The sequence below is a fragment of the Paralichthys olivaceus genome, chromosome 5, assembly GCF_024713975.1.
Source record: "Paralichthys olivaceus isolate ysfri-2021 chromosome 5, ASM2471397v2, whole genome shotgun sequence".
NCBI classification, from domain to species: domain Eukaryota; kingdom Metazoa; phylum Chordata; class Actinopteri; order Pleuronectiformes; family Paralichthyidae; genus Paralichthys; species Paralichthys olivaceus.
In genome coordinates, this window is record NC_091097.1 from 17,550,419 (window position 1) to 17,572,860 (window position 22,442).

Sequence of the window (22,442 nt, forward strand, 5' to 3'; positions counted from 1 at the left end):
GCCATCATCCAGAAGATCAATCCGAAGGCACAGACAAATCCTAGTTGTACCATCCAGTGTGATGGAGACATACAATGTTCACTAACTGCCTGTTACAGCAGCAATAACATGGATGTATTGCTATGAGCAGCAATATCCGCTGGAAAGTTCCAACCGACAAAAGAACAAACCTGACTTTAGATCAGTTAAAGGAGCCAAGACGTCAATAAATAAGTAAATATTCATTCAATATTAAAAAGAAAAGCACTCGTGTGTGTTTTGTGTGAACTGATCTCGTTCAGGTGAAGTCAGGTCCGCAATTATGTGAGTTTCCTTCTGCAGCGACCGACAGAGAATGCATCCTGTCGTCTTTACCACTCGTTCTGATGATGAGAACCTTGAGGAAGAGCGTGAAGAGATGACTGATGACAGCTTGGAAAGAAAGTCAAGGTCTAAAAAAACATCTGGAGCAGCAAGTCAGAGCACAACTGTAGCTCAGAGTAAACGTGAAACTTCAGGAGAGTTGAAATGTGTGACAAATGAGGACACGCCCCATAATGAGACCATCGTGGATTTATGTGTCAACATCAGGCTCAAGAAGTAACTGAAGTGTTTGTCTGGGACTCACTTCACTTTAACGTTTTATATAGAGACTTTACGTCCTACACAAGAGTCTGTAGGTTTTATGTGAGAATGGCTTTATTCCTACCAGCAGCCAGCTGGTCTGTATTTATATAGAACTTTTCTGTTCTTGATGATCACCCAAAGTGCTTTACAGTACTGTGTATCTCCATTCACACACATTCACAAAGAGCGAATTATGAGCTGCACTTTTTCTGCGTTGGGTAATTTGGGGTTCAGTATCTTGCACACTTCAGTTAGAGGATGGCCGCTCTGCCCCCTCAGCCACAGTCGCCCATAAAACTAAGAATTTGATTCTTTATGATTCGAGATTGTTTATAAACATTTTTAGGAAAAAAACCCATAATGCTTTATTGGCTCATTGAAACATTCAACATTGTTTAAAGTACATTCAGTGTTCAGCTGTTTATCTGAAGGCTTAACAGACAATAGTTTCGCCATCAAGCTGCTCTCTGGTTTAATGCTGGTGGAAGTGAAGAAAATTAACATCTTATTTACATTTGGGTGCAAAAGATTTCTCAGTGTGTTCCCCCAAAAAGAATTTAAAAAATAAAAGAGGAAAAACTACTCGGTGCACTTGAAAAAGATGCTATATGAAACAAATGAACTATAAAAAACATGAATGTACCTAAATCTCCCTTTAAGTAAGTGGTGGTTTTACTGGTTCTTTACTGACACCATATCCTCCTCCTGACTATTCAGGTATGGCTGCGGTCACAACTTCACTGTAGGACCCGTACCGGCCAAACGTGTCTTTGCCCACCACGGCGACACACACCTTGTGCCCCGGCTTGTACTTTCTGATCATCACACACATGGGCAGTTGGATGGCCTTCAGTTCACCGAGCATAATCCACTTTGGGAAGAAGCTGCTCCCCTTCACCTTCTCTACAGCCATGTAGACGCTGTGGGAGGAGGGAGAGAAATACATTAAAAATGGGAACTCTGCTTCCATCTGGTGGTCATGAGTTGACAGAATCTGTGAAGTAATGTTTTTCAGGCAGATGTGTGAAAAGTTATCAAGCTGTGATCAACCTGGAAAGACTCAAATACTTAAGGTTTTATGATGGGAAATTGATTTAAAGATTAAAGTTAAACAGTTGTGGCTCCCTGCTGGCTTGAAGCAAGTTCATTTAACCATCTAAAATAATCTAACATGAGTTGATCAGTCAATGGGCAGAAGAACTATCAGCACGTTTTGATTATTTTTGGTGAATGTTGATTATTCTCAGGCTCCAGTGAATAACATTTTACATTTCACAGACCAAATGATTCAAAAAATAATCTGCTCATCACTTTTAATGCAGAGTGTCTACAGCTATAAACCAGACATTTTAAGACCAATTGATATTAAATTTAAGATCAAATTTACGATGACAATACACATCCATGATGTTTCATAAGCACCGACTTAAACCAACACGAGTACTTGTCATTCACAAGCCATCTATCGTTTAACTTTTCCCCACTCGCCCTGTGCTGAATCTCACCTGTAACTCTCCACGGGCGCCGCACAAGGGTCTTCTTCCTCCACCTTCCAGAGCACAGAAAGGCCGGGGGGCTCCCTGATGAGGGCCAGATGTACATCTAGTCTCTGGGGAATGTTGTATGAGCCCGCTTCCATGTTCAGGGTGGAGGGGACAGGAGTAGGGGGAAGAGGAGGATACGAGGGCTTGTCCTTAGGGTGAGAAGAGGAGGAGGGAGTGGAGGACATGTGAGCAAACAGTCAAATTACTGATGGTCGTTAGTGTGAGTGTGTATTTCACCTGATCTGAGTCCTTGGGAGTTTTACTATTGTTAGAGGAGAGACATTGTTCTTTCTCAGTCTTTGGCTCTTTATTCTTCTTGGGCCAGTTAGTTTTCTTTTCTTTTTGCTCCTCAGCTTCTGGCCATTTCTTTATGAACTTGACATTTTCCTGAATATTAAAGACCAAAAACAAAGATGAGTTAATGAAAGAATTTCCACAAACAAAGAAAAACAGAACCGACTGAAGAATGTGGGTGATTTATATTCTAACTTTTTTTTTTTTTAAATTGCTTGAATAGTTTGTCGTTACACATAAAGTACTGATGAGCGGCTTATATTGAAAAGAGTAAATCCAATAATGACCCCCAGCCTACCTTACACTTAGGAGACTCATTAGCAGTGACAGCTGAAGAAGTTGCCATGGCAGCCTTAATATCTTAACACCGATGTGTTAGCAGGGGAGGAGACAGGGGACAGTGTCATGATAGTAGCTCATTGAGTCAGCTTTTTATAAGTGATTTAGAGAAATAAAGCTTCATAAATAATTAAACATTTACCCTTGTTTTAAGTGGAAATAATCAAACATTTGCTTTTATGAAATCCTCTTACCTTCATTATCTGCATGCATCTTCTTCAAGGCCTTTTCAGTGGTTTTCTAAAAAGAAAAGAGAAGTTTTCAACTTTCGCTAAATCAATAACCCACATTGACTTTAGAATTTCCTGTGTATGTTAAATAATTATTGACCCCAAAGCCTCAACTCAGCTAAATAATTATAGTTAAAAATTACAATTAACACTGATCCATGTGATTTTTTTGTTGGGCAAACAGGAAGAAATAATCTACGAATCAATAAATTAAAATTTTTAAATAAGTAAATACATTTATTTAGCCCTTAATCTTATAATTTTATATTCCTCTAAATTAAAAAGTGATTAACATTCAAATGAAAATAAATCCATATGTACCATCTCATGAAAGAACTCTGCAAAATCCTTTTCGTCTGCTGAAAAATAAAATTGCACCAAATTAATACACATAACTAGCAAATGCATTTGACCACTGGTGCGCGCACTACACATTCTTGCTGGGCTCTTACTCTGTGACATGGTTTCCATAGTTTCATTCCCAGAATCCATCCTGCAGAGTTGGACAACAAATCAAAGTGTCTCAAAACTTATTAAAAACAAATAAATGCAATGTTAATAACCAAACCTGGTTCTAAATACCTGACGACGTCCATGTTACCAGGAGGTTGCTGTGGACTCTGAAAAAACATTTGAAAAGTGTGTGTGAATGTGAAATGTCAGTCCATACACAATTCACATGAATTCATGTTTGTGTGTTTGTCTCCACTAAACCTTGTTCTGTGTTTTTGTCATGTGGACGAGAGCTGCTTCTGCTCTCTTCGTCAACGTGTTGATTCGAGCCTGAGGACGAGAGTTCCACTTTTAGTTTTACAAGATAACACATTTAAAGGGCAACAAAAACATGTATCTGTATAGGTGAATGTACGACTCAGAATAAAAGTGAGAAAGAAATGAGGAAGAAATAACATGAACAACAGGCGAGGCTTGAGAGTTGGAGAGTGGATTTACCAGCAGCTGTAAAATTTAGGAAAGAGGAAGAAGATAAAAAAAAAAAAGAAGAAAAGAGACTGAATTTAAAACAGGTTAATGAAATTCATTAACAGAAAGAAATGTAGTGGGACATAAAAGAAGGAAGGGAACTAAATAAATGAACAAATACAGTTGCCAAAACAACGATATAAAAAATGCACCACTACTTCAACCAACCTCCAGCTTTTGGATGGTTCTTTCGTAGTCGACTGCCTGATCCAGATCCTGAACAGTCTCTATTAAATCCTGCAGCTTGTTTTCATTCCTTTTCACTTCACTGCGAACCTCCTGCTGGATCAGATTCTTCACCTGTAGATACACAGACGTATTACCAAATGTTTCCATGCACAGAAGCGGTACAAGTTTGGAAATCACACAGTTGTCAGTGTTGTCTCTTACTTCAGACAGGGAGAATTGTAGCGTTTTATCACTGGCTCCAGAGGAAGTCGATGTGGAAGGTGATTTTTTCACTCTTCATGCAGACGCACAAATGTACACAAGATATCAGCAAAGGTAAAGAGTTGATAGTTTGATAATTTACACATCATGCTATCTTAAACAAAGTGCATATTGATACCTAGGGACAGTGTTGGGATGTAACACGCTACACTTATTTCTTTACTGTACTGAGCAAGTACTTATTTACTTTTACTCAAGTAGAAAAGATAATGTAACTTTTACCTGAGTACATTTTTGTTTATTTATATGTACTTATACACAAGTTAAATGTTTGCATACTTTCTCTAACAAAATATAGAGGGCATTTTAGAGAAATACTTGCTGCACCAATATCCAATAGGTTTATTTTACATTGCATGTAAGGGCTGCATGAACGAAGCATCAGAACAATGCAAATCCATTTTTTTTTTTATTGTAACATCAAACAGAGAAACATTAATGAAGTTGTTCTGCGTAATGAAGCTGTTGAGGGTTAACTCACTTATCCAGGAGACACAGGGCCAATTCTCTATCACTTTTGAATCCTTTTGCTGCTTTCACATCACGCCACCTTTCCAAAGCGTTTCCAATGTTCACTCGAGCTCTGCTTTCTCTTCTTTGCCTCTCAGACGCAGGGCTGCATTTCTTGGCTTTGGTGGAATGGTCTTCTGTGTCTCGAGGAGACGCCTCTGCCATTTTCTCACCTGGCAAAAACAACAGATTTGATTATAAATAACTATCAATAATAGAATAGGACTCAAGAAAAGGCTTTTATGTTATGCATTGCACAGGATACAACAAAACTACAAGTGCTGCCTCCTGGTCAGTGCTTTAAGGAAACACTAATGCAACCGACTATATATACAGCAGCTTTGAGTTTTAGTTTTTTGTTTGTTTGCTGATGTTAAAATGTCAAAAACTGACAAGGGACCAGAAATTGCAATACTTTAAGTCTCTGAAGTAAAGGACCGATTCACTTTCACCTCAGTCTCAAGGCTTTTGGAGGCCACAGCATTAGAAAGTCACGTGTCCCACCTGTGTTGTCTGTCCTGGTCTTCTGTGCTGCGTCCTCACTTTCTTTAGAATTCCTTGATCAACAGAAACACGTATGAACTGAGTAGATATCACATAAACATCACATATTGGCTGCAGCGGGAGCTTTAAGGTAAAACAAACTTCCAGACAAGACTCATGACAGACAACCAGTGGAAATGATGAATAAATAAATGAATTCAATAAATCACGTACATTCACTCAGTTTGATTAGTCCTGTTACTGTTCTCACCCACAGTAGGAGCATCGCTGACAGCAGTGAGGAGAACTCAGGCAGGATGTGAATAACAAGATACTTTGCAAACCAGCTCACTGAGCTAACGGTACTAGCTAACGTTTAGCTAAAGCTTAAAGAAAACAACGTTCCTCTGACAACAAAAACCCGATCAGTAAAGTTTTTAACGCTAACGAACAAGTGCAGGTATCTACTGTGCAGATAATGCGTCGTATAAATATGAGACTAAAGTATAATTTAAAGTAGAAGTACATAACACCGGTGTTGTGTCTGTTCCACTTACCTCCGGTCAGATCCCTTCAGAATAAAAGCCCCGTTTCCGCAAATTATGAGTGAATCATAAAACTGAACAAATTTCATTCTTTCTTCTTCTGCTGCTTTTTCCTCTTCGGTTTACTGGGGCATTGCAAACAACTTAAACTGCATACCCCCACCTACTGTTCAAGAGTGTGTATCAACATGTCAATTAACACATATCCTCAAATTCTACCTCTCAGCCCGTTCTTCTGTTAACAATGTCTTCCTAGTCTCAGTCTTTCCTCCCTTCTGTTCCTTTCTATGAACTTCTAGGTGATGACTGAGCTTTGTATTTTAGAGCATCTCCTTCCTTCTGGTCCTCCCACCCTTTCTGCCATATCTTAACCACGCGTGAGCTGGTACCCAACAAAAGAGAGCGTCTATACTGGCGCTGTGAAGTCTCACCAAACTATAGTGGTGCAGCTCAATCAGTAAATCTTCTCTGATATTGTAGATTGTGAAACAGCTTCTGATAAAAACCACTCTTTCCCTCTTTATCCCCTCTGTGTAATTTTTAGTGGCTAAGTGAAATAAAATAAAAGTCACAGACATACAAAAGTCATCATACTGTTAAATCATAATAATAACTTTAGATTCTGCAGGGAAAGTGTGGGTAACGGGATGAGAGTGAGTGTGTGATGAGTAAAGATACCTGACCCTAAAAGATTCAGCACAAACCAAATACATTTTATTTATTGTAAAACACATTTATTCAGATCTATGGATGGGAAACACAGGAGTGAAAACGAAAGCACCTCTTAATTCTTGCAGAGATAATTTAAACTTTGCCCCTGAATCTGAGTTTATTTGTAGTGAGGAGGGCAACAGGATTCACCGAGCAGAGACTAGCTTGTTCTTTTCTGTCTGATCTGTGGCCTGCAGCGACACATACGGTGTAGTTTTCTGTCAGTCCACTGGGTGTCAATAGCATCTAACCACTGATTTCGCCATAGAGGCCACAATAAATAGTGATTGAATTAGAATGAAAGAGAGAGAGCGACTGTCACAAGCAAATTCACTCACATTTAACAATGTTAAATAAACCTGTGTCACATCTGACAAAGAAAGACGTTTGTGTGTTAATCCGTTGCCAAGAGGGAAACTGTTGACCAACATGTCTCCATTATAAAACAACATGAGACTTCATTAAGCAATCGAAATTATTCAACTGCAACAAATCCCCATTAATATAATTTTGACTTCCACAAGTTGTATGACTATGGCCTTGTAGTTATTTGTATAGATCTGCATTGATCTCCATTGACAAACTAAACACACTACAGTAAAAGTATCAGAACCATAACATACAACATTTCCAATTCTAAATCAATACTAGCTCTAACAAACCAACCTCTTAAGACAGATTGCTGTGGTTTCTGTTGAATATCGGCAACAGTGAACGCACAGAATTTATGTTCAAGTTGTTGGTTTATTCATAATTTAGATCGGTTATAAAATCAAATCCAAGCTAAATAGATGCAAACTTTACATAATCAATAACAAACTGTATTTCACAAAAAATATTCAGCCTATGGAACAACAACAACTTAGTTCTCAGTATAAGTTAAAGAAGGGATTTGCATGCAAACAGGAGGCTGACGATTTAGTTTAACACTTTTAAGATGTCACAAAAAGCTATGAACAACAATGAAAATCATAATCCTGGCCTCCAAGATGTTGTTTTGATCGATTTCAAGTATCACCTCAAGATAGCAGAGCAAATTCTTCACTTCCGTTTCTCTTCCCTGAATCTTTGTTTTTGGTGAGCTGGTATGTGACCAGGCTCTGTGGTCCAAAGTTTGTCCAACAAGAACATTTCTAACAACCTGGTGCACGACTGACCCTTTGTGTTTGTTTATCTGTTTCCCACATATCATTCTGGTCCTATAGCAGCTACAAGGTTACTGCTGTGGGATCAAACATTATCTCTATACTGCAAAAATACCTTGGCAAGACATAATTACGAGAGCAGAGTACAGCAATGAATATATCATCATCATCAATGTGCAGGATCATACGTCCATACTGATGCTGGAGATGTTTAAGCAATGGACCAAAATAAACAGTAGATCGGCCAGAGAGGGAAAACTTTCTTACTTCATACATCCTCTGTCACATGCTAAAAATCCAACAGTGGTTTCAAACAATAAATAGTGTTTGTCTCTTTTCAGTGGAGCTGTTAAAAAACAAATAGATGTTCGTTCTTATTTCAAGTTTGCATGTTTCTATTTTGTCATTTTTTAAATTCCAAATATCACAGCAACATCATCGGCTCCTCTGTCACCAATAAAACACCAGTCAGTAACATAAGATTACATAAAAAGGGTTAAAATCCTACATATTATACCTCCACTACTGCGTCACTACACTTCCTATATTTTTTTTCTTGAATACACACATATGCAGACTACAGTTCAGTCCCAGAAATAGTTTTTTGGCAAATGCCTGAACTATACATACACAGCAAAAACACATTATGTACAAAATAAAGCTTATATATAGCTTCACAAAAAGAAAAAAGCATGGACCCTTTGGAAAGTCCAGGGGTTGTGTCCCTGTGAGGCAAACCTTCCCACTTTTCATCTTTAATCTATATCCTTTTTATCAGACATTTTAATGAGACACGCGTGGGAGACAAATCAACGTGTTGGAACAGAGCTCATTCCATGTGTATTGGCTAAAGGGGAAAGTGTAAAGAATTAACTCGAAACCCAGCCCGACGGGTCCTGACGGGTCCCGAGAGATCCCAACGGGCTGGGGTCAAGTATCCACGCTCTATTTCTGACCAAATCTCAGCTGGACACGCGAATATCTACTCTGTGTGTTGAGATATAAGTGAGTGGTTACCATTTGCATCCAGTAGATTTGACCTCGGCTTTATGCAAATGAACCTATCAAGTGCTGTGAACCAGGCAGGAAAAAGTCCGATAACTCTTTCAAACCGGACATTAAAAATCCATGTGAATCTGTCTTGATTTAAACGGTTAAAGGCACATGTTGCGGTGGCTGTCGTGCATGAAAACACACAAACAAAGACAGAGGGTTTGTCGACTGTCAGCCAAACTTCTGAGGCACTTGTTTGGAGATATATAGATAATAAGGCAGATCAATGTATATACACACACTGGGAGTCTGCGGAGTCCTAATGCTTCTTTGCCACGTTCAGTGAGAACAACGCAGCATCAGAGAGGAGGAGTGTGTGAATGTTTGGGGTTGTGAGTGTGTAAAGTGGAAAGAAGTACATCCGGCTCTGAACCTGAGACTTGACAGAAAGCGTGTGAAGGTATGTTGAGGAAATGTATATGTCTTTTATGTATTTTCGTCCAAGTGTCCCTATTTCTACATTTTAGTAATTTGTGAGACGTTGCGTGCAGGCCCGTCCCGTCTTATTTGCGCTTCCTGAGCACCAGGTACATGATGCCGCTGATGAGGGTCATGGGGAAGCTGATCCAGGCCAGGATGTAAGAGGAGCCGTATGAGCCGTCCTGAAGACTTGGCACGTGAAAGGTCTTTTTCTGAGCTGTGTAGATGGACGCAGCGATCATCACACATAGAGCTGAGAGAAGGAGGATAGAGGAGGAAGAGAACAAATCATTCAAACTCTTATATTCACATACTTGTCTCTTGGAGGAAGTTGCAGCACATTGAAGGAATAGTTTGACATTTTGGTAAATACATATCTGCTGACACTTTCATATCTTTCTGTTAAAATGAGGCTACTGTCAGATTATTGTCTTATTGTGTCCAAAGGTAAAACAAAGTTCAGTAGATTACAGTATAGTTATACATTGAGACCGTTAGTGGGTGAGACTCTTTGCTCCTCCATCTCTAATGTGTGGTTTGTCCCCTATTCATCCTCAGGCTTGTCTTTATAGCAGGTTCTTGACATAGACTGTTCGCCCAACTTACTGAAAAGTTGAATATGTGTGCATCACTTACAGGCCAGAAGTTGGATAACAGCTGTGAAGATGAACCTCTCCCCCTGTTTGATCCTAAAGAGCTGAAGAATGAAGACGAAGAAGCTGACACAACATAAAATGGTGCTCAGGATCATGGTGGCCTGGACGGCCTGCAGGTAGGCTGAGGAGAAGGAGGAGGAAAAGTGAAACACACACACACAACCATGCACACACACACAGTCTTCATGGAGTTGTGCACTGTCTTTACCTGCATCAGTCGTGTGGCTGTTCTCCACAGGGAAGCAGGTGGCGTTGCAGGAGTACCACAGGTCAGTGTAGATCAGGTCTCGTCCAGCTGGCGACACCACCCACCACGCCTTCAACAGGAAATGTTTGATATGATGAGCATGTCCAGTGTAGTATGTGCAATTGCATCACCCCTGGTTATACTCACATTGTGAATGGTTGCAACAAAGACCAGGATGGCTGCAGCCAGATGGAAGAGGATGATGAAGGCTAAGATGATCAACATGGCGGCCCCTTCTGCGAACTTGTCTGCTGCTTCTTGCCCGATGCTCAGGCCAGTTAAATGTCTCGCAGGCTGCTGCAGTTGTGTGTGTGACCTCTGTGTGTTTACGCAGGTTGGGAGACAGTCAGGGGTGGACCGAGGTCTCTCGCATGAATGGAGTCTGTTGGAAGAAAGACACAATATAATATGACTCCACAAGTTTCTAAATAGTTTACATGAAAGAACATTCATATTTAGTGGTTTGGCTTTTCTGCTTAACTTGAAACTGGATTAATAATTGTAACGGGAAAATAATTACATTTATATATATCATTAAAATGAAGCTTTGACATTTCTATGGAAGTAACCGCCCTGTGGTTGTATGCCTCCAGTGCAGTTTTAGTATATTTAACATTTGTTTCCAGAGTCATATGAGGTCACTGGGACTTTGACCACAGCAATGTGATCAATTCATCTTTGAGCCCAAGTGACAACTGGTCAAACTTTAAGGAAATTCCCTAGAGGCAGACTTGAGATATCATGTTCAAATGGCCAAAATCATGTTTTGTGAGGCCACCATGACCTTTGACCTTTGACGACCCAGATGTAGTCAGTTAATCACTCAGTACATGTGAACATTCGTGCCAAATTTGAAAAGATTCTCTCAAGGTGTTCTTAAGATAACATGTTCACAAGGCAAAAACCAGTTTTGTGGGTGTTCAAGAGCATGAGATCCCTGTGACCTTTACCTTTCACTTCATCCTTGGGTCCAACTGCATGTTTGTACAAGATTTGAAAAATTCAAAATCAAGGAATATAAAAAAAATAATGAAAAGACATTAATCTAAGTAGACTTCACAGCAACTGTTTCATCTGCAACCAGTTACCAAGATAGACAACATTTCCAAACAACCGTGATAAATGCAGGGTTATTGAAACACCCCCGAGAAATATCTGTGGCCTCAAATTACAGAAAATGCTCCTGAGATATGAGACAAAGTGTGTACATTGTGTATAACAAAGTGTGCGTGTGTATGGGAGTGTGGTGTTTATTCTGCAGTGATTTAAGGCCTTAATCCTGACTACGACTTGTTGATAGTACCAACGGGTGAACTGTTTACACCTTCAGCTGAGCAGTATGTGCTCGGTTAGGAAGAACCAAGATATAATAGCATAGCAACATAGCAGAGGATAGTGCCACAGGAAAAAAAATAGGAAATTCTTGATGCTGTAAACGAGCGTGTTGTGTTTTCACTGCTAATCAGACATTTAAGACGAGCGCGGCGGCTCAGATATCAGCTTATCACAGTGTTTTTAGCAACATGACCTGGGGAAGAAAACAAACTAAACTTAAAACTCAATCTACGGAGGTTGTTCAGAAAACACTGTTGACAGTCATATCAGCCTGAGAGGCGACCATCTGTTGAAACCTAGATTTCGTTTGTGTGATTTTTTGTTTCTTAATAACGGCTCCATGTCGGTTTGTCCCCGTCTTCAACTTCATGTGCTGTTCTTCTTTTTGTTCCTATGCATTGTGATCTACCACAACTTTACATTTAATGTTGTGACTGATTCTTCTGTGAATTGTCTCAAGGGGAAATTTTGTAAAATAGCAAACACATCAATAAACCCATGTGGTTTGATTTTTATCAAGGAAATAGTTTTGCTCATCTTGAAAAAGGCCTCGTCAGCATCATTCCGTTAAACATTCGTAACTGAAACAAACAATCACACAAGACGAGCTTCTGAATCTGTCATTTCTCTCCAACAAACACTTTAACAACACTGTCTTACAACTTAATGACAGCTCAGCTATACGACCACATTCCTGATACCACTAAACTTCTGTCTGCCCACTGTTCACACTGTGCACATCAAACTCTAACTATCACATGGGGATAATGCACATAAAACTACACGTGTGCACAAAGATTTTAAATGCTGGAACCGGCAAAAAGCCCACCAACGCTTTGGAGAGTAAACAGGCAGAGACACAGGCATGTTTCACAGCACATGTGAGTCCAGGCACGCACACACACACACACACGCACACACACACACAACACATGCGGAGCCAGACACCAGAGGAATTAGCCGTCTCTGCCAAAATGGAGTCACAGTAAAAACAGCCTCTCTCCGCCGACAGGAAGCAGGCCACAGATTTTGTGAGTGAGCATGTGGCTGCGGGGTGCGCCAGAGGATAAGCCCTCCCTGTCTGAGTCTGAGGAAGGGGGGGGGGCATCGAGAGTATAAGCTACACACTTTGATTCATTAGACACGGCTGTCAGGGTTTAGACAGGACGGTAAACAGCAACAGATTTGCAAGCCAAATGTTCATACTCATAATGATCCGAGAGTAAAACTGAAGCAGACAACAGAACCTCACATGTAAGCCTGCATTTGATGTGAAAAATATGTGTTCTCAATAAAGAGCGTGCAGTAAAGTCAGGCTATAGACAACATATACAGTACATGGTTCTTAGTACTTCATATGTTTTAAACATGACACTTACCACCTTATTATTATTTACACTTTTGTTTGTTTGTTTGTTTGTTTGTAAGCAAGATTGAACAAAAACATGAAACTTCGTGAGGGATGTGATGTTGTTTAGGGAAGAAACTTTTAAATCTATGAATTTATTTCACTTTCTTTAACATGGTAAGAATATGCTTTTTTACATTTTTTTACATTTTCACAGTTTTCCCAAGGATTAATTCCTGATCTTGGTTTGCACGTTTAGAGGAGTGATATTTAGGTGCAGCTTGATTGAATTTAAGGGGACTGTCTGTTTTGGCCTTGGCGGAGGTATGTGCTCCACTGAGTGCCATTCTAGTTATTGTATATTGTAAGAGGTCTGGCTCCCGCAGCCTTAGGCCTCTATGAGTTCCCAGAAATTCAGCCGTTATAATACAATAAATCATCATCCCTGAGTCTCTGCTGTGGCCAATCAGAATTCAGCTTTGACCTTGTATAACAATGATGGAGGAGAGAGAGAAAGAGAGAGAAAGAGAGAGGAGGAATAGGTGGAGGAACGAGGGAGGAAGGAGACGGAGAGTGAAAGAAGGAAACCTCATTGGAGGGAAATTGAGGGAAGAGAGAAAAACAAAAACACGAATGCAAAACCGCAAATATACGTCCCACAAGAAATGAGAGACTCGGAGACACAGCTCACACGACTGAAGTTGACGTAAACAATGTTGACTGTGAACATAAAAGCCTGATGACTATTTACTTTTGGTGTAAAATGATATGAATGCACGGCCCTTGTGTGCGTTGGAAAAAGATTCACTACATTGTTTGTCCCAATTGTATTTTTCATTTTAGGGACAAAACATACTATAATAATGATCATTCAACAATGAGCAAATGTCCAAGTTTGAAGAAGCAAACAATCCTTACAAATCTGAAATGATCTCTTTCTCGCTTTCTCTCTCTTGCTGTCAACACACGTCCCCTCCTTCAGCAAGCAGACAAACACGGAGACACATTAACCTACATGTGAAGCCCCGAGATCCCCGAGATCCCCGGGGATCCTTGGGAACGGTGTTACCTTACAGAGGTTTCAGTCAACGCTGAGACTAAAGTGTGAACGCACTGATACTCACCTCTGACAGCCAGCAACAGCTGCAGCAAACACACACACACACACACGCACACACACACACACATATGCTCATACATGCTGTATACATTAGCCACGCTGGTCTGGTATTCATAACATTGATATTTCACAGATCTTAATGCATTATCCTTCACAATTGACACATGTCAACACAAAGGGATGTGTCTCTCTGCTGTGTTCTCTTGACAAGTAAGTCCTAATCCTGCTGTACTCACTCATTGTAATCACTAATAAACTCATCTGGATATGAATGCACTGATCTGTTGTAGTCATAGTGAAAGTGACAAGAATAAAGTTTTTCATGCAGTTATTTTTCACTGTAAAGCAAATTTGTTTAGATACACAGAAGGTTTATATCGGGCTTCAGGGGTTTCCAGTGCTCATGAAACCTACTAGACAGAAAAAAAATAACCACGGAAAGTTTTTACTTCAGCAGCAAAAAGGAAACAGCACATCCAAACTGTCCAGCAGCTTGTTTTATCCAACATGACAGCACATGTCACTGCTGGGAGCATTATCCTGTGGTTTGATGTCATGTTTGATGTTTGAAAAGTGTGGCTCCTCAATACAAACACAAAGGAGAAATAAGAAGTGCTCTGGAGTTTGTAAATCACACAGGTAAGTTGACAAAGAGTCAGACTTCAGCCTCGTCCACTGACACACACACACACACACAAACGCTGCCATTCCTCTTCTCCACTCAGCCTTATAATAGGAGGATGGGGGGACTCGGTGTGTGTGTGTGTGTGTGTCTGTGTGTGTGTGTGTGTGCTGACTGAAGGATTCCCTCGCCTGGTGGAAAATGCTGACTTTTAACATCCTTTTTTTTTAAAAACTCTTTTCATAAAACACAAAGCCACAGACTTAACTGGGCCTCTGCATCTCATCCCCCCATCTCTCTCCCTGTGTCCCACTCTCTGTTTCTCTGTGTCTCTTTCCGTCTTTGGCCCGTGTGGAAAAACTGACTGCAGAAGTGAGAAGGCAAGAAGACTTCCAGCGGACACCGAGAAGGTTGCACAGTTCAGACTGAAATGCGACATTTTCATTCACCCTCAACTTTCACTTTGAAATACTTTCTGGGAGTTTGTTTTTTTTTTGTTGCATAGATAAAAATTATGTTGATATAAAAAAAACTTCTCTATAAAAAACAAAAATAAAAGCTACAATTTGAAGTAACAGCTCATAAAAGTGCCCAATCTGTCCATTTTAAAGGTTTTACACAAGTAGTTTTGAGGTTTTGTCAAGAGTTGACACTTCAATATATCCATGAAAACTAAACCTGATGACGCCTGTGAAAGTTTGGTCCAAAAAGCCTCAACGTCCACGATCAAGAGTGAACCCTCATCCTCATTTCTGCTGTTGGTTTTCCCAGGAATGGCCTTACAGTATCGCAGCTGCAATTATGGTGTTTGCAAATGTGTGTGTACACAACAACAGTAGCCAAGATTCTGTTTATTTTTAGAGCAAACACAAAAGGCACATCTTCCCTGGAATGAAGCCAATGACTAAACAAACCTTTGTTTAAGAAGAGCACAGAAAAAACACATCAGAAAATACACACACCCACAAATGTACACACACACACACACACAGTTTGGTTTAGCAGGAATGAATTGTGACAACACAAACATCCTACCTCAACATTTACTAGATATTTTACCACAACTCATGAATCTATGAGTGCATCAGCATTGTCTGTATGAGGTTATGAAACAATGGCTGCCTTGGAGAATGAAATATTTAAGCGATGTTGGGTTTAAGTGAAAACCAGGAGAGATGTGCTCTAAACCAGTGGTTCTCAAAGTGGGTCACAGTCATAGTTTCTATAAAAATGGTACATTAACTGTTGCAGATGGAGATTATTTGCACCATTTCTGCCCCCGATGTTAAACTCTGATATGACTGTGACACATCACATCAGTCTGAGCACAACGAGCCGCACCTGCTGCTTCTGCTCAGCCTGGTTTATTAGCCACTTAGCCAGGGAGATATCGGAGTCAGGCCACATTGTCAAGTACTGCTGAGCCCAAACTATCTACAGAAGATATGATGGCAGTTAAATTTAGTTTAGTTTTGTTCAGAGCAGCAAGGGTGTATCTTATCTTAATGCTAAGCTTCTGCGATTATCAAACCCTTTTCCTACCACATACCCCTGTGAGCCGTTACTCTTCACCTCATTTCAGGAAGCACCAGGGATATAACAAAACATCTGTCCATGTAACATGGCCTCCAATTTCAGGAGTGCTTTGTATTTGAAACTGTTTACCAACGTCACAAAGGGCAAATTAAATCCCCGGGCTTAGTAGACATTTTCTTTACAGTAATTTATCTCAAACGTAAATGATAATCCAGGTGTTCCAAATATTCTCCTATTTCAATTGATTCGAGCCAAACAGCTTGCTCTCAGCCTGTCTTCAGGCACACTCCCAGATATTATTAAATAGCTGCTCTGATGCTGAAAACCTGTGTAGGCCTATTTATCATTAAACGGAAAAGAGATCAGGAATTGTGAAGGGAATACATAAATACTCTGGGAGAATCAATAATGGCAGCAGTGTCATAAAATCTCTTCTTTTGTAATTATCTGGGTTTGTCAAGACTAAGTCTAACATGCGTGTCAGACGGCAGAGGGGGAGAAGTGAGAACACCTGATCGACAGGTAAAGTAGAAAACTCCCCTTGTCTTCACTTCCTCTTTTCTACCAACATTCACTTCCTCTAACAGTTTTCATTCATTAGTAGCCTCACACACTAACCACACGACAAATCCTGCTCCTATCCGATGTCACACACCTTTCACCTCCTGCTGCATTTGCTGGAACTGAAAATATTTTCAAATTAGCGCCGGCGCTCTCGGGCCGCCTGTCACCTCTCATCAAAGCAGTAAGAGCGAGAGAGCAATGAAGGCAGAGCGTCAGAACTGAACAAACACTAAAGCAGCTTTTTGCTTCTTGCTGCTTGACTGACGCTCCACGTTTACTTTCTCAGGATGAGTAACGTCCAATCAGCTGCACCCAACAGACTTTTTTCCTGTCAGTATCAGTGTAACAGTGTCCATCACAAAGCTTCTAGATAACATGCCGCAAGTTTAAACTTCATTCATCGATTCGTTTATCTCAGCTTACTTTGCGGTTGCTTTACATATTTTGTCTGTGGAGCTCGTAGAACTAATTTAAAAGCTTTTTTGAAGTTGAGGGGGTTTTACTTGGTGGTTGTCAGGGGCGTTGCAAGAGGGGAGGCAAAGCAGGCGATTTGCTGAGGCCCTGAGCTGAGGGTGGTGGGGAACCCCATTAAATTCTATGTTGGTCTTTGTAGAGGAGACAGAATGACTCAATGGAAAGACTCGAATTTATCAATATGTGTGATTTGCCTGGGCTGGGGGGAGGTTTGAACTTCAAATGTACGACTCTGCACTTTATCCCTTTATTTTGATGATAAAATAATTGGCTCGGTTCGATGCAGGGCCCCACATGTGCTTCTCGCCTGGGCCCCCAGAGTCCTTTGGAAAACTCCTGATGGTTTTTAATACAAGTGTCAAAGAGAGACAGATCATTGAGGTGTAACGGTGCCTCATCCCGGACGTCCGTCTGAGGCAGTAGTTAAATAAATTAAGGTAATTATGTTGTTCGTGACAGTGGTTGTACATACAGGTTTCATACAGAGACAGGGACGGACAGACAGAGCCTTGTCTGCAGCCTGCAGGCAAGTCTCATGAACCACAAGGGGGCGCCACACAGATGAGAGACTGCAACCTCAATCCACTGCCTCATCAATACTAAACTGCAACTCAGTCATTAATGCAGAAATGGAACGATGGTGACCAGCGCCAAAGTGCAAAGAAGAAAACTTAAATGAGTCAAGAACCATTTGAATCGATGATGACCTGATTCTGTTCAGTCTGACTCACACTCCTGCAGGGAAATGACTCAAAATAAAAAAAAGACACCAGTGATATACAGCAAAAGAAGCTGCAGGGACAATGAAATAAACTCATTTAATGTATAATAGCGACAGAAATCAGCAAAGTAAAGGACACACAGAGGATTTAATATTAGCATATGGTCTACAGATGCAAAGTAGGCCAACTGTAGCTTCAGTGGAAAGTCTAATGAGAAACACAGCAGACACGGAAACCTTCACTGAGCTTCTGATAAAAAATAGAAAATAAAATCATTTTTCCTCCAGATGCACAAAACCTCCATTCAGTTTACAGATACATGCAACACACACACACACACACACACACACACACACACACTGGTGACTGACAACGCCCCTTTCATTTCCAACGTCTAAAAGTTGGAGCAAGAAGCTGAGTGAGTTATGATCTGTGTAAAAATACCCAGAGGGGAAAACAGCCCCAGCTCCTGTGCACCACTCTGTGATGTGATTACATTATCATCAAATAGAATAAACACATGCTGACTTTGAAATATGTCCTGGCCCTGCTGGGAATTAACATGATCCAAATATTTTGAATATTTAAAACTTTCAAATCAGTAAAAAAGGACAAAAAACTCAGCCGAGAAATACTTGAAGTACATGTTAGAGTGTAAGTTACATTAAAGAAGTATTTCACAGTCGCTCTGTATTTGAATGGGGCATGAATATGTCCCCTAATGTCCGTGCAGCATTCAAACAGTATGCAAACTATAAATCCAGTGTGTACTCACCAGGTCTGCACCAGGAGGAGGAAGCTGCGTCCAGATGTGGGAAGTGGATTCAGTAAATTGGGAATTAAGTGAAGCTGTAGAAGTTTTTTTTCCTCTAAACGTGTCGAAGCAGCAGCTGGAGAACTTGTCATCGGAGGAGCCCAAATAAAAAGTTGGAAGCGCACGTTCCCGGCTCCCCCCAGTGTCGTGAGCGCGCGTGGGAGGGCTCGAGAGCTGGAGCTGGGTGTGGTTATGGGATTTAATATACTGGGGTGTGTGTGTGTGTGTGTGTGTGTGTGTGTGTGTGTGTGTGTGTGTGTGTGTGTGTGTGTGTGTGTGTTGTCCAGGTTTTAATAATGGTGTGGGGACTTGACTTCCTCACAGGTTGATTTTTAGGTTAAAGTTATGTTTATGGTTAGATTAAGTTTCAGGTTCAGGTTTTGTTTATTTTAGGTTTAGGTTAAAATTAGGTTTATGTTTATGGTAGGGTTAAGGTTAAGGTTAAGGTAAGATTAAGTTTTCAAGAAATCGATGTAAGTCAACATACAGTACGTCCTCTGAAGTCATGGAGACATGACTGTGTGTGTGTGTGTGTGTGTGTGTGTGTGTGTGTGTGTGTGTGCATAAGTGACACATGATGGTTTAAAGCTCTGCGGGAAACGTGCCTGTAAGAAAAGATCACTACAGTCAGTGGGAAGGTTGTTTTTTTTAAAAGTTTCCTCACATGGCAGACGGATGGAAAAGGAGAAAGGAAAACAAACAACAGAGGTCAGACGGAGTGAGAGACAAAAGGGAAATTAAAGAGATAAAAGGGGATGAGGAGTCGAGGAGAGGGAGGCATGAAGAATGAAACACATGCTGGAAATGGGGCCGGGAGGAGATGAGCGATGGAGCAAGTCTGGGTGAGACAGAAGTGCAGAGGTGAAAACGAGCAATGAACATGAGGAGGTTTGCACATATTTTTGTTGGCATAGTGACTTTCCTGTATTTGTACAACCCTTGACTCTTTAAACAGCTGTGGTGTTTCTGCACTTCACCTCCCAGACAATGAGACATTTCTGTCGTTTCCTATGAAAATGCACGTTTCCCCTCTTGATGATGTCATTCATTGAAATTCTCTATAAGAGCAATCAACGAAGATGAAGCTCTTCCATCTCTCTGCTTCTCTGCCCCCTGTCCTCAACAGCTGCTGCTGTCAATCTTCTTCATGTTCACTCATTGCTGCACACAAACATTGCATGAGTGCTCCAGACTTTCGGGCTTTGTGATTTTTGAACAGTAATCAAATCGTGTGTTTTTTTAAATTCAATAAAGGGATTTGGTTTTTTGGACATTTTAAGAAATATACTCATTTTTTACAAAAGGAAATTGCAAAAATGAAGCCAGATGTGAACAAGAAAAACCATATTTTGGGAAATCAAGTATTTAGGGGAACCCATAATATTATCATAATATTACAAGTGTATTCTCAAAATCTCCCTTTTCCCTTTATTTGTCCTAACTCTCACCAAAAACCATTATTCATCCAAATGTTATAGATTACTATTTATTTAACTTGTGTGTTCGTCTAAGTGAGAACAGACAGCGTCAATAAAACATTACATCTATAAATGGAGGTCTGGCAGGAAATTGATAAATGGTGCCTATAGGATTATGGTTTATTTTAATGGGGTCACAAAGTAATTCTCTGAAGTCTTTACTCTTTCCACTGTCGCTGCATAAGTTCACATATGAATTTCCCACCGAGGGTGTGAAAGCCTTTGTTTATACAATGCCACACCCAACTCTAAAGGCATATCACCTCCGAGGCTGAGTCGACAAAAAACTCTCCCATTTGCAAATAATTTACAACTGTAAAATAAACACTACAACAATAATCAACATGCAATAGTTTGCTGTGAGTTCACGCTGTGACCCGCAGGCTCTTTGTCCCTTGTGCTCGGTGGTCCGAGGTTTCCGCTGTGACTGGATAAGATTCTTTTGTGGGGTCATATGGAAATGGTTAGTTACAACCAGCCTGAGGTAATGAAGAGGGCATTGTCAGGGCTCATGCAACACAAAACTCTTTGCATTTCCGTGGCAGCCACAACACGGGACTGCCGAGTGTGAAGGGTTTCGCTGAAAAAGTCCGAAATTTAGTTCTGAAGTGAAGCGAGAACGGCACTTAGACATGTCAGTTTAAAATCTGCTCCATAAATACATGGCCCGAGCTTGACACTGGCCTTGACCTCCAGTTTGCATGAAACGTTTTGATTTGAAGTTCTTAAAAAGCCACCATTTCTATTCTTCTCGACAAATGCATACATGGTCTGAAAGCAGACAGCAGGAGGGAGGGTTATTGGGATTCTTTCAACGAGGCCCGGGACGCCCCGCTCGTGTTGCTGTGTATGAACTGCAGGTAACCATGGTCAAAAATTCTCATCGGACCACAACTTGCTCTCAGAGTGTTGGCGCGGGTTCGTGTTTGTGCACATGCAGAGTGGATAGAGCAATCACCTAATATATGCATTCTCAGACATAATGTGTTGAGCAGGCGGGACAGGAATGGATGGAATCTGTACATTGAGCTGATGATTTCAATAATGTGATTACAATGGATTGTCTCTCCCTCTCTTTCGCTCTGTGTGTGTGTGTGTGTGTTATTTTGCGTGTCCCCCTCTGTGTCAGCCTGCTGCGCACTTGTTGTTTGTTTCAACATCACATTGCCGTACATAACAGCACACAAACGTAAGGCCCACATCCACGACCTGTTTAAAGACAAATCAATCCCATCATCCTCAGCTCCGGCAGGCAGCAGACCTCCCCCTCCTCTGTTATGCACGAGGAGAGGTGGGAACAGGTTTAACCTCTCTGCCAGGTGTTAAGTGTCACAGGTAAACACACAACAAACATTAGACCCACTCACACAAATACACACACACACTACACTGTACCTCACTGTCAACACATATCAGTTACCGGCTATTGTTATGGACCTATAGACGGGAGGTGCACAGTAACCCTGTGTTAAAGAGGACAGTGTATTTTGTGACCTGGGGCAGAAACACATCATGGCGACCTTGTGTTATTTCTTTTATATTTGTTTCGCCGTCTTTATCTCTTCAGAGTTTCCAATGTTTTAAAACTGATTTAACAGACGGGAGGCGGCTGTGCTGCCTCTTTCATCTGCAGTGGTTCCTCGTTCCCGTTTGTACCACCTGGACGAGTGCCAGAGACAAACACACACACACACACACACACACATAAACGACAACACACACAGGAAGCACCCCCCCATCTCCCCTGTTCCTGTTTCTCACAGCGTTCATCCGCTCGAGGCCTGCGACTGAGGGCAGAAGGCAGATTGAACAACGGGGAAAAGATATGAGACAGAGCAAAGTGTTGAACAGAAGCATTATTACCAGATACAGAAAATTATACAGAGACAGATCATGAGAGAGATGTGATAATGGAACAGTGGTGGTGGTGAAAATGTTTTCTTCAACACTATCCTCCCTGCTCTCCTCTCCTCTGCTGGTGTTGGGACATTTTATACAGGTTTCCCTCGGTAATCGTGAGGAATCCAAATATTAAACTTTTCCATTTTAAATTCCATTATCCAAGTGAGTCGACTGGAAAGACGTGTGTTTGCATCAATAGCCGGAGGGAGGGAGACACAAGGAGAGAGAGAGCAAAGAGAAAGAAGATCCGCAGTTCTCACACTCTTTTGGTGTGTGAGTTTTTGTGTGTGTGTGTCTGTGTGTGTGTGTGTGG

The 22,442-nt window shown here is 40.9% G+C and overlaps 2 protein-coding genes across 6 annotated transcripts; both read right to left on the bottom strand.

Moving 5' to 3' along the window:
* Nucleotides 1-945: 945 nt before the first annotated feature.
* atf7ip2 (activating transcription factor 7 interacting protein 2) lies at nt 946-6,108 on the bottom strand. 5 transcript variants are annotated; one of them, XM_020102976.2, is made up of 14 exons: nt 5,995-6,108; nt 5,459-5,511; nt 4,926-5,127; nt 4,385-4,457; nt 4,163-4,294; nt 3,728-3,796; nt 3,596-3,633; nt 3,466-3,506; nt 3,335-3,369; nt 2,978-3,023; nt 2,743-2,804; nt 2,388-2,537; nt 2,112-2,299; nt 946-1,526 (listed from the first exon to the last, which is right to left on the bottom strand). In XM_020102976.2, the coding sequence occupies exons 1-14, from the start codon at nt 6,069-6,071 to the stop codon at nt 1,316-1,318; spliced, it is 1,377 nt and encodes a 458-aa protein (XP_019958535.2). In that variant the 5' UTR covers nt 6,072-6,108; the 3' UTR covers nt 946-1,315. The 5 variants fall into 5 exon arrangements, with proteins under 5 accessions (XP_019958535.2, XP_019958534.2, XP_069381718.1 ...); XM_020102975.2 differs by having other exon boundaries at nt 3,335-3,372; nt 5,995-6,105; XM_069525617.1 differs by having other exon boundaries at nt 3,335-3,372; nt 5,407-5,511; nt 5,995-6,026.
* Nucleotides 6,109-6,674: 566 nt separating this feature from the next.
* On the bottom strand, nt 6,675-18,904 carry emp2 (epithelial membrane protein 2). Its single transcript, XM_020102972.2, has 5 exons — nt 18,711-18,904; nt 10,362-10,596; nt 10,176-10,284; nt 9,948-10,088; nt 6,675-9,564 (listed from the first exon to the last, which is right to left on the bottom strand). Exons 2-5 carry the CDS (start codon nt 10,437-10,439, stop codon nt 9,395-9,397), a joined length of 498 nt encoding a protein of 165 aa, XP_019958531.1. The 5' UTR covers nt 10,440-10,596; nt 18,711-18,904; the 3' UTR covers nt 6,675-9,394.
* Nucleotides 18,905-22,442: the final 3,538 nt, after the last annotated feature.

Excerpts from the sequence above, each read along its gene's own strand:
- atf7ip2 (XM_020102975.2), bottom strand. The coding sequence starts at position 6,071 with ATGAAATTTGTTCAGTTTTATGATTCACTCATAATTTGCGGAAACGGG. Across the intron at positions 2,538-2,742 it reads ATGAGTCTCCTAAGTGTAAG|GAAAATGTCAAGTTCATAAA; the intron begins GTAGGCTGGGGG and ends TTTAATATTCAG. Across the intron at positions 1,527-2,111 it reads GCGCCCGTGGAGAGTTACAG|CGTCTACATGGCTGTAGAGA; the intron begins GTGAGATTCAGC and ends CTCCTCCCACAG.
- emp2 (XM_020102972.2), bottom strand. The coding sequence starts at position 10,439 with ATGTTGATCATCTTAGCCTTCATCATCCTCTTCCATCTGGCTGCAGCC. Across the intron at positions 10,285-10,361 it reads TTGTTGCAACCATTCACAAT|GCGTGGTGGGTGGTGTCGCC; the intron begins GTGAGTATAACC and ends TTCCTGTTGAAG. Across the intron at positions 9,565-9,947 it reads TGTTATCCAACTTCTGGCCT|CTCTATGTGTGATGATCGCT; the intron begins GTAAGTGATGCA and ends TCCTTCTCTCAG.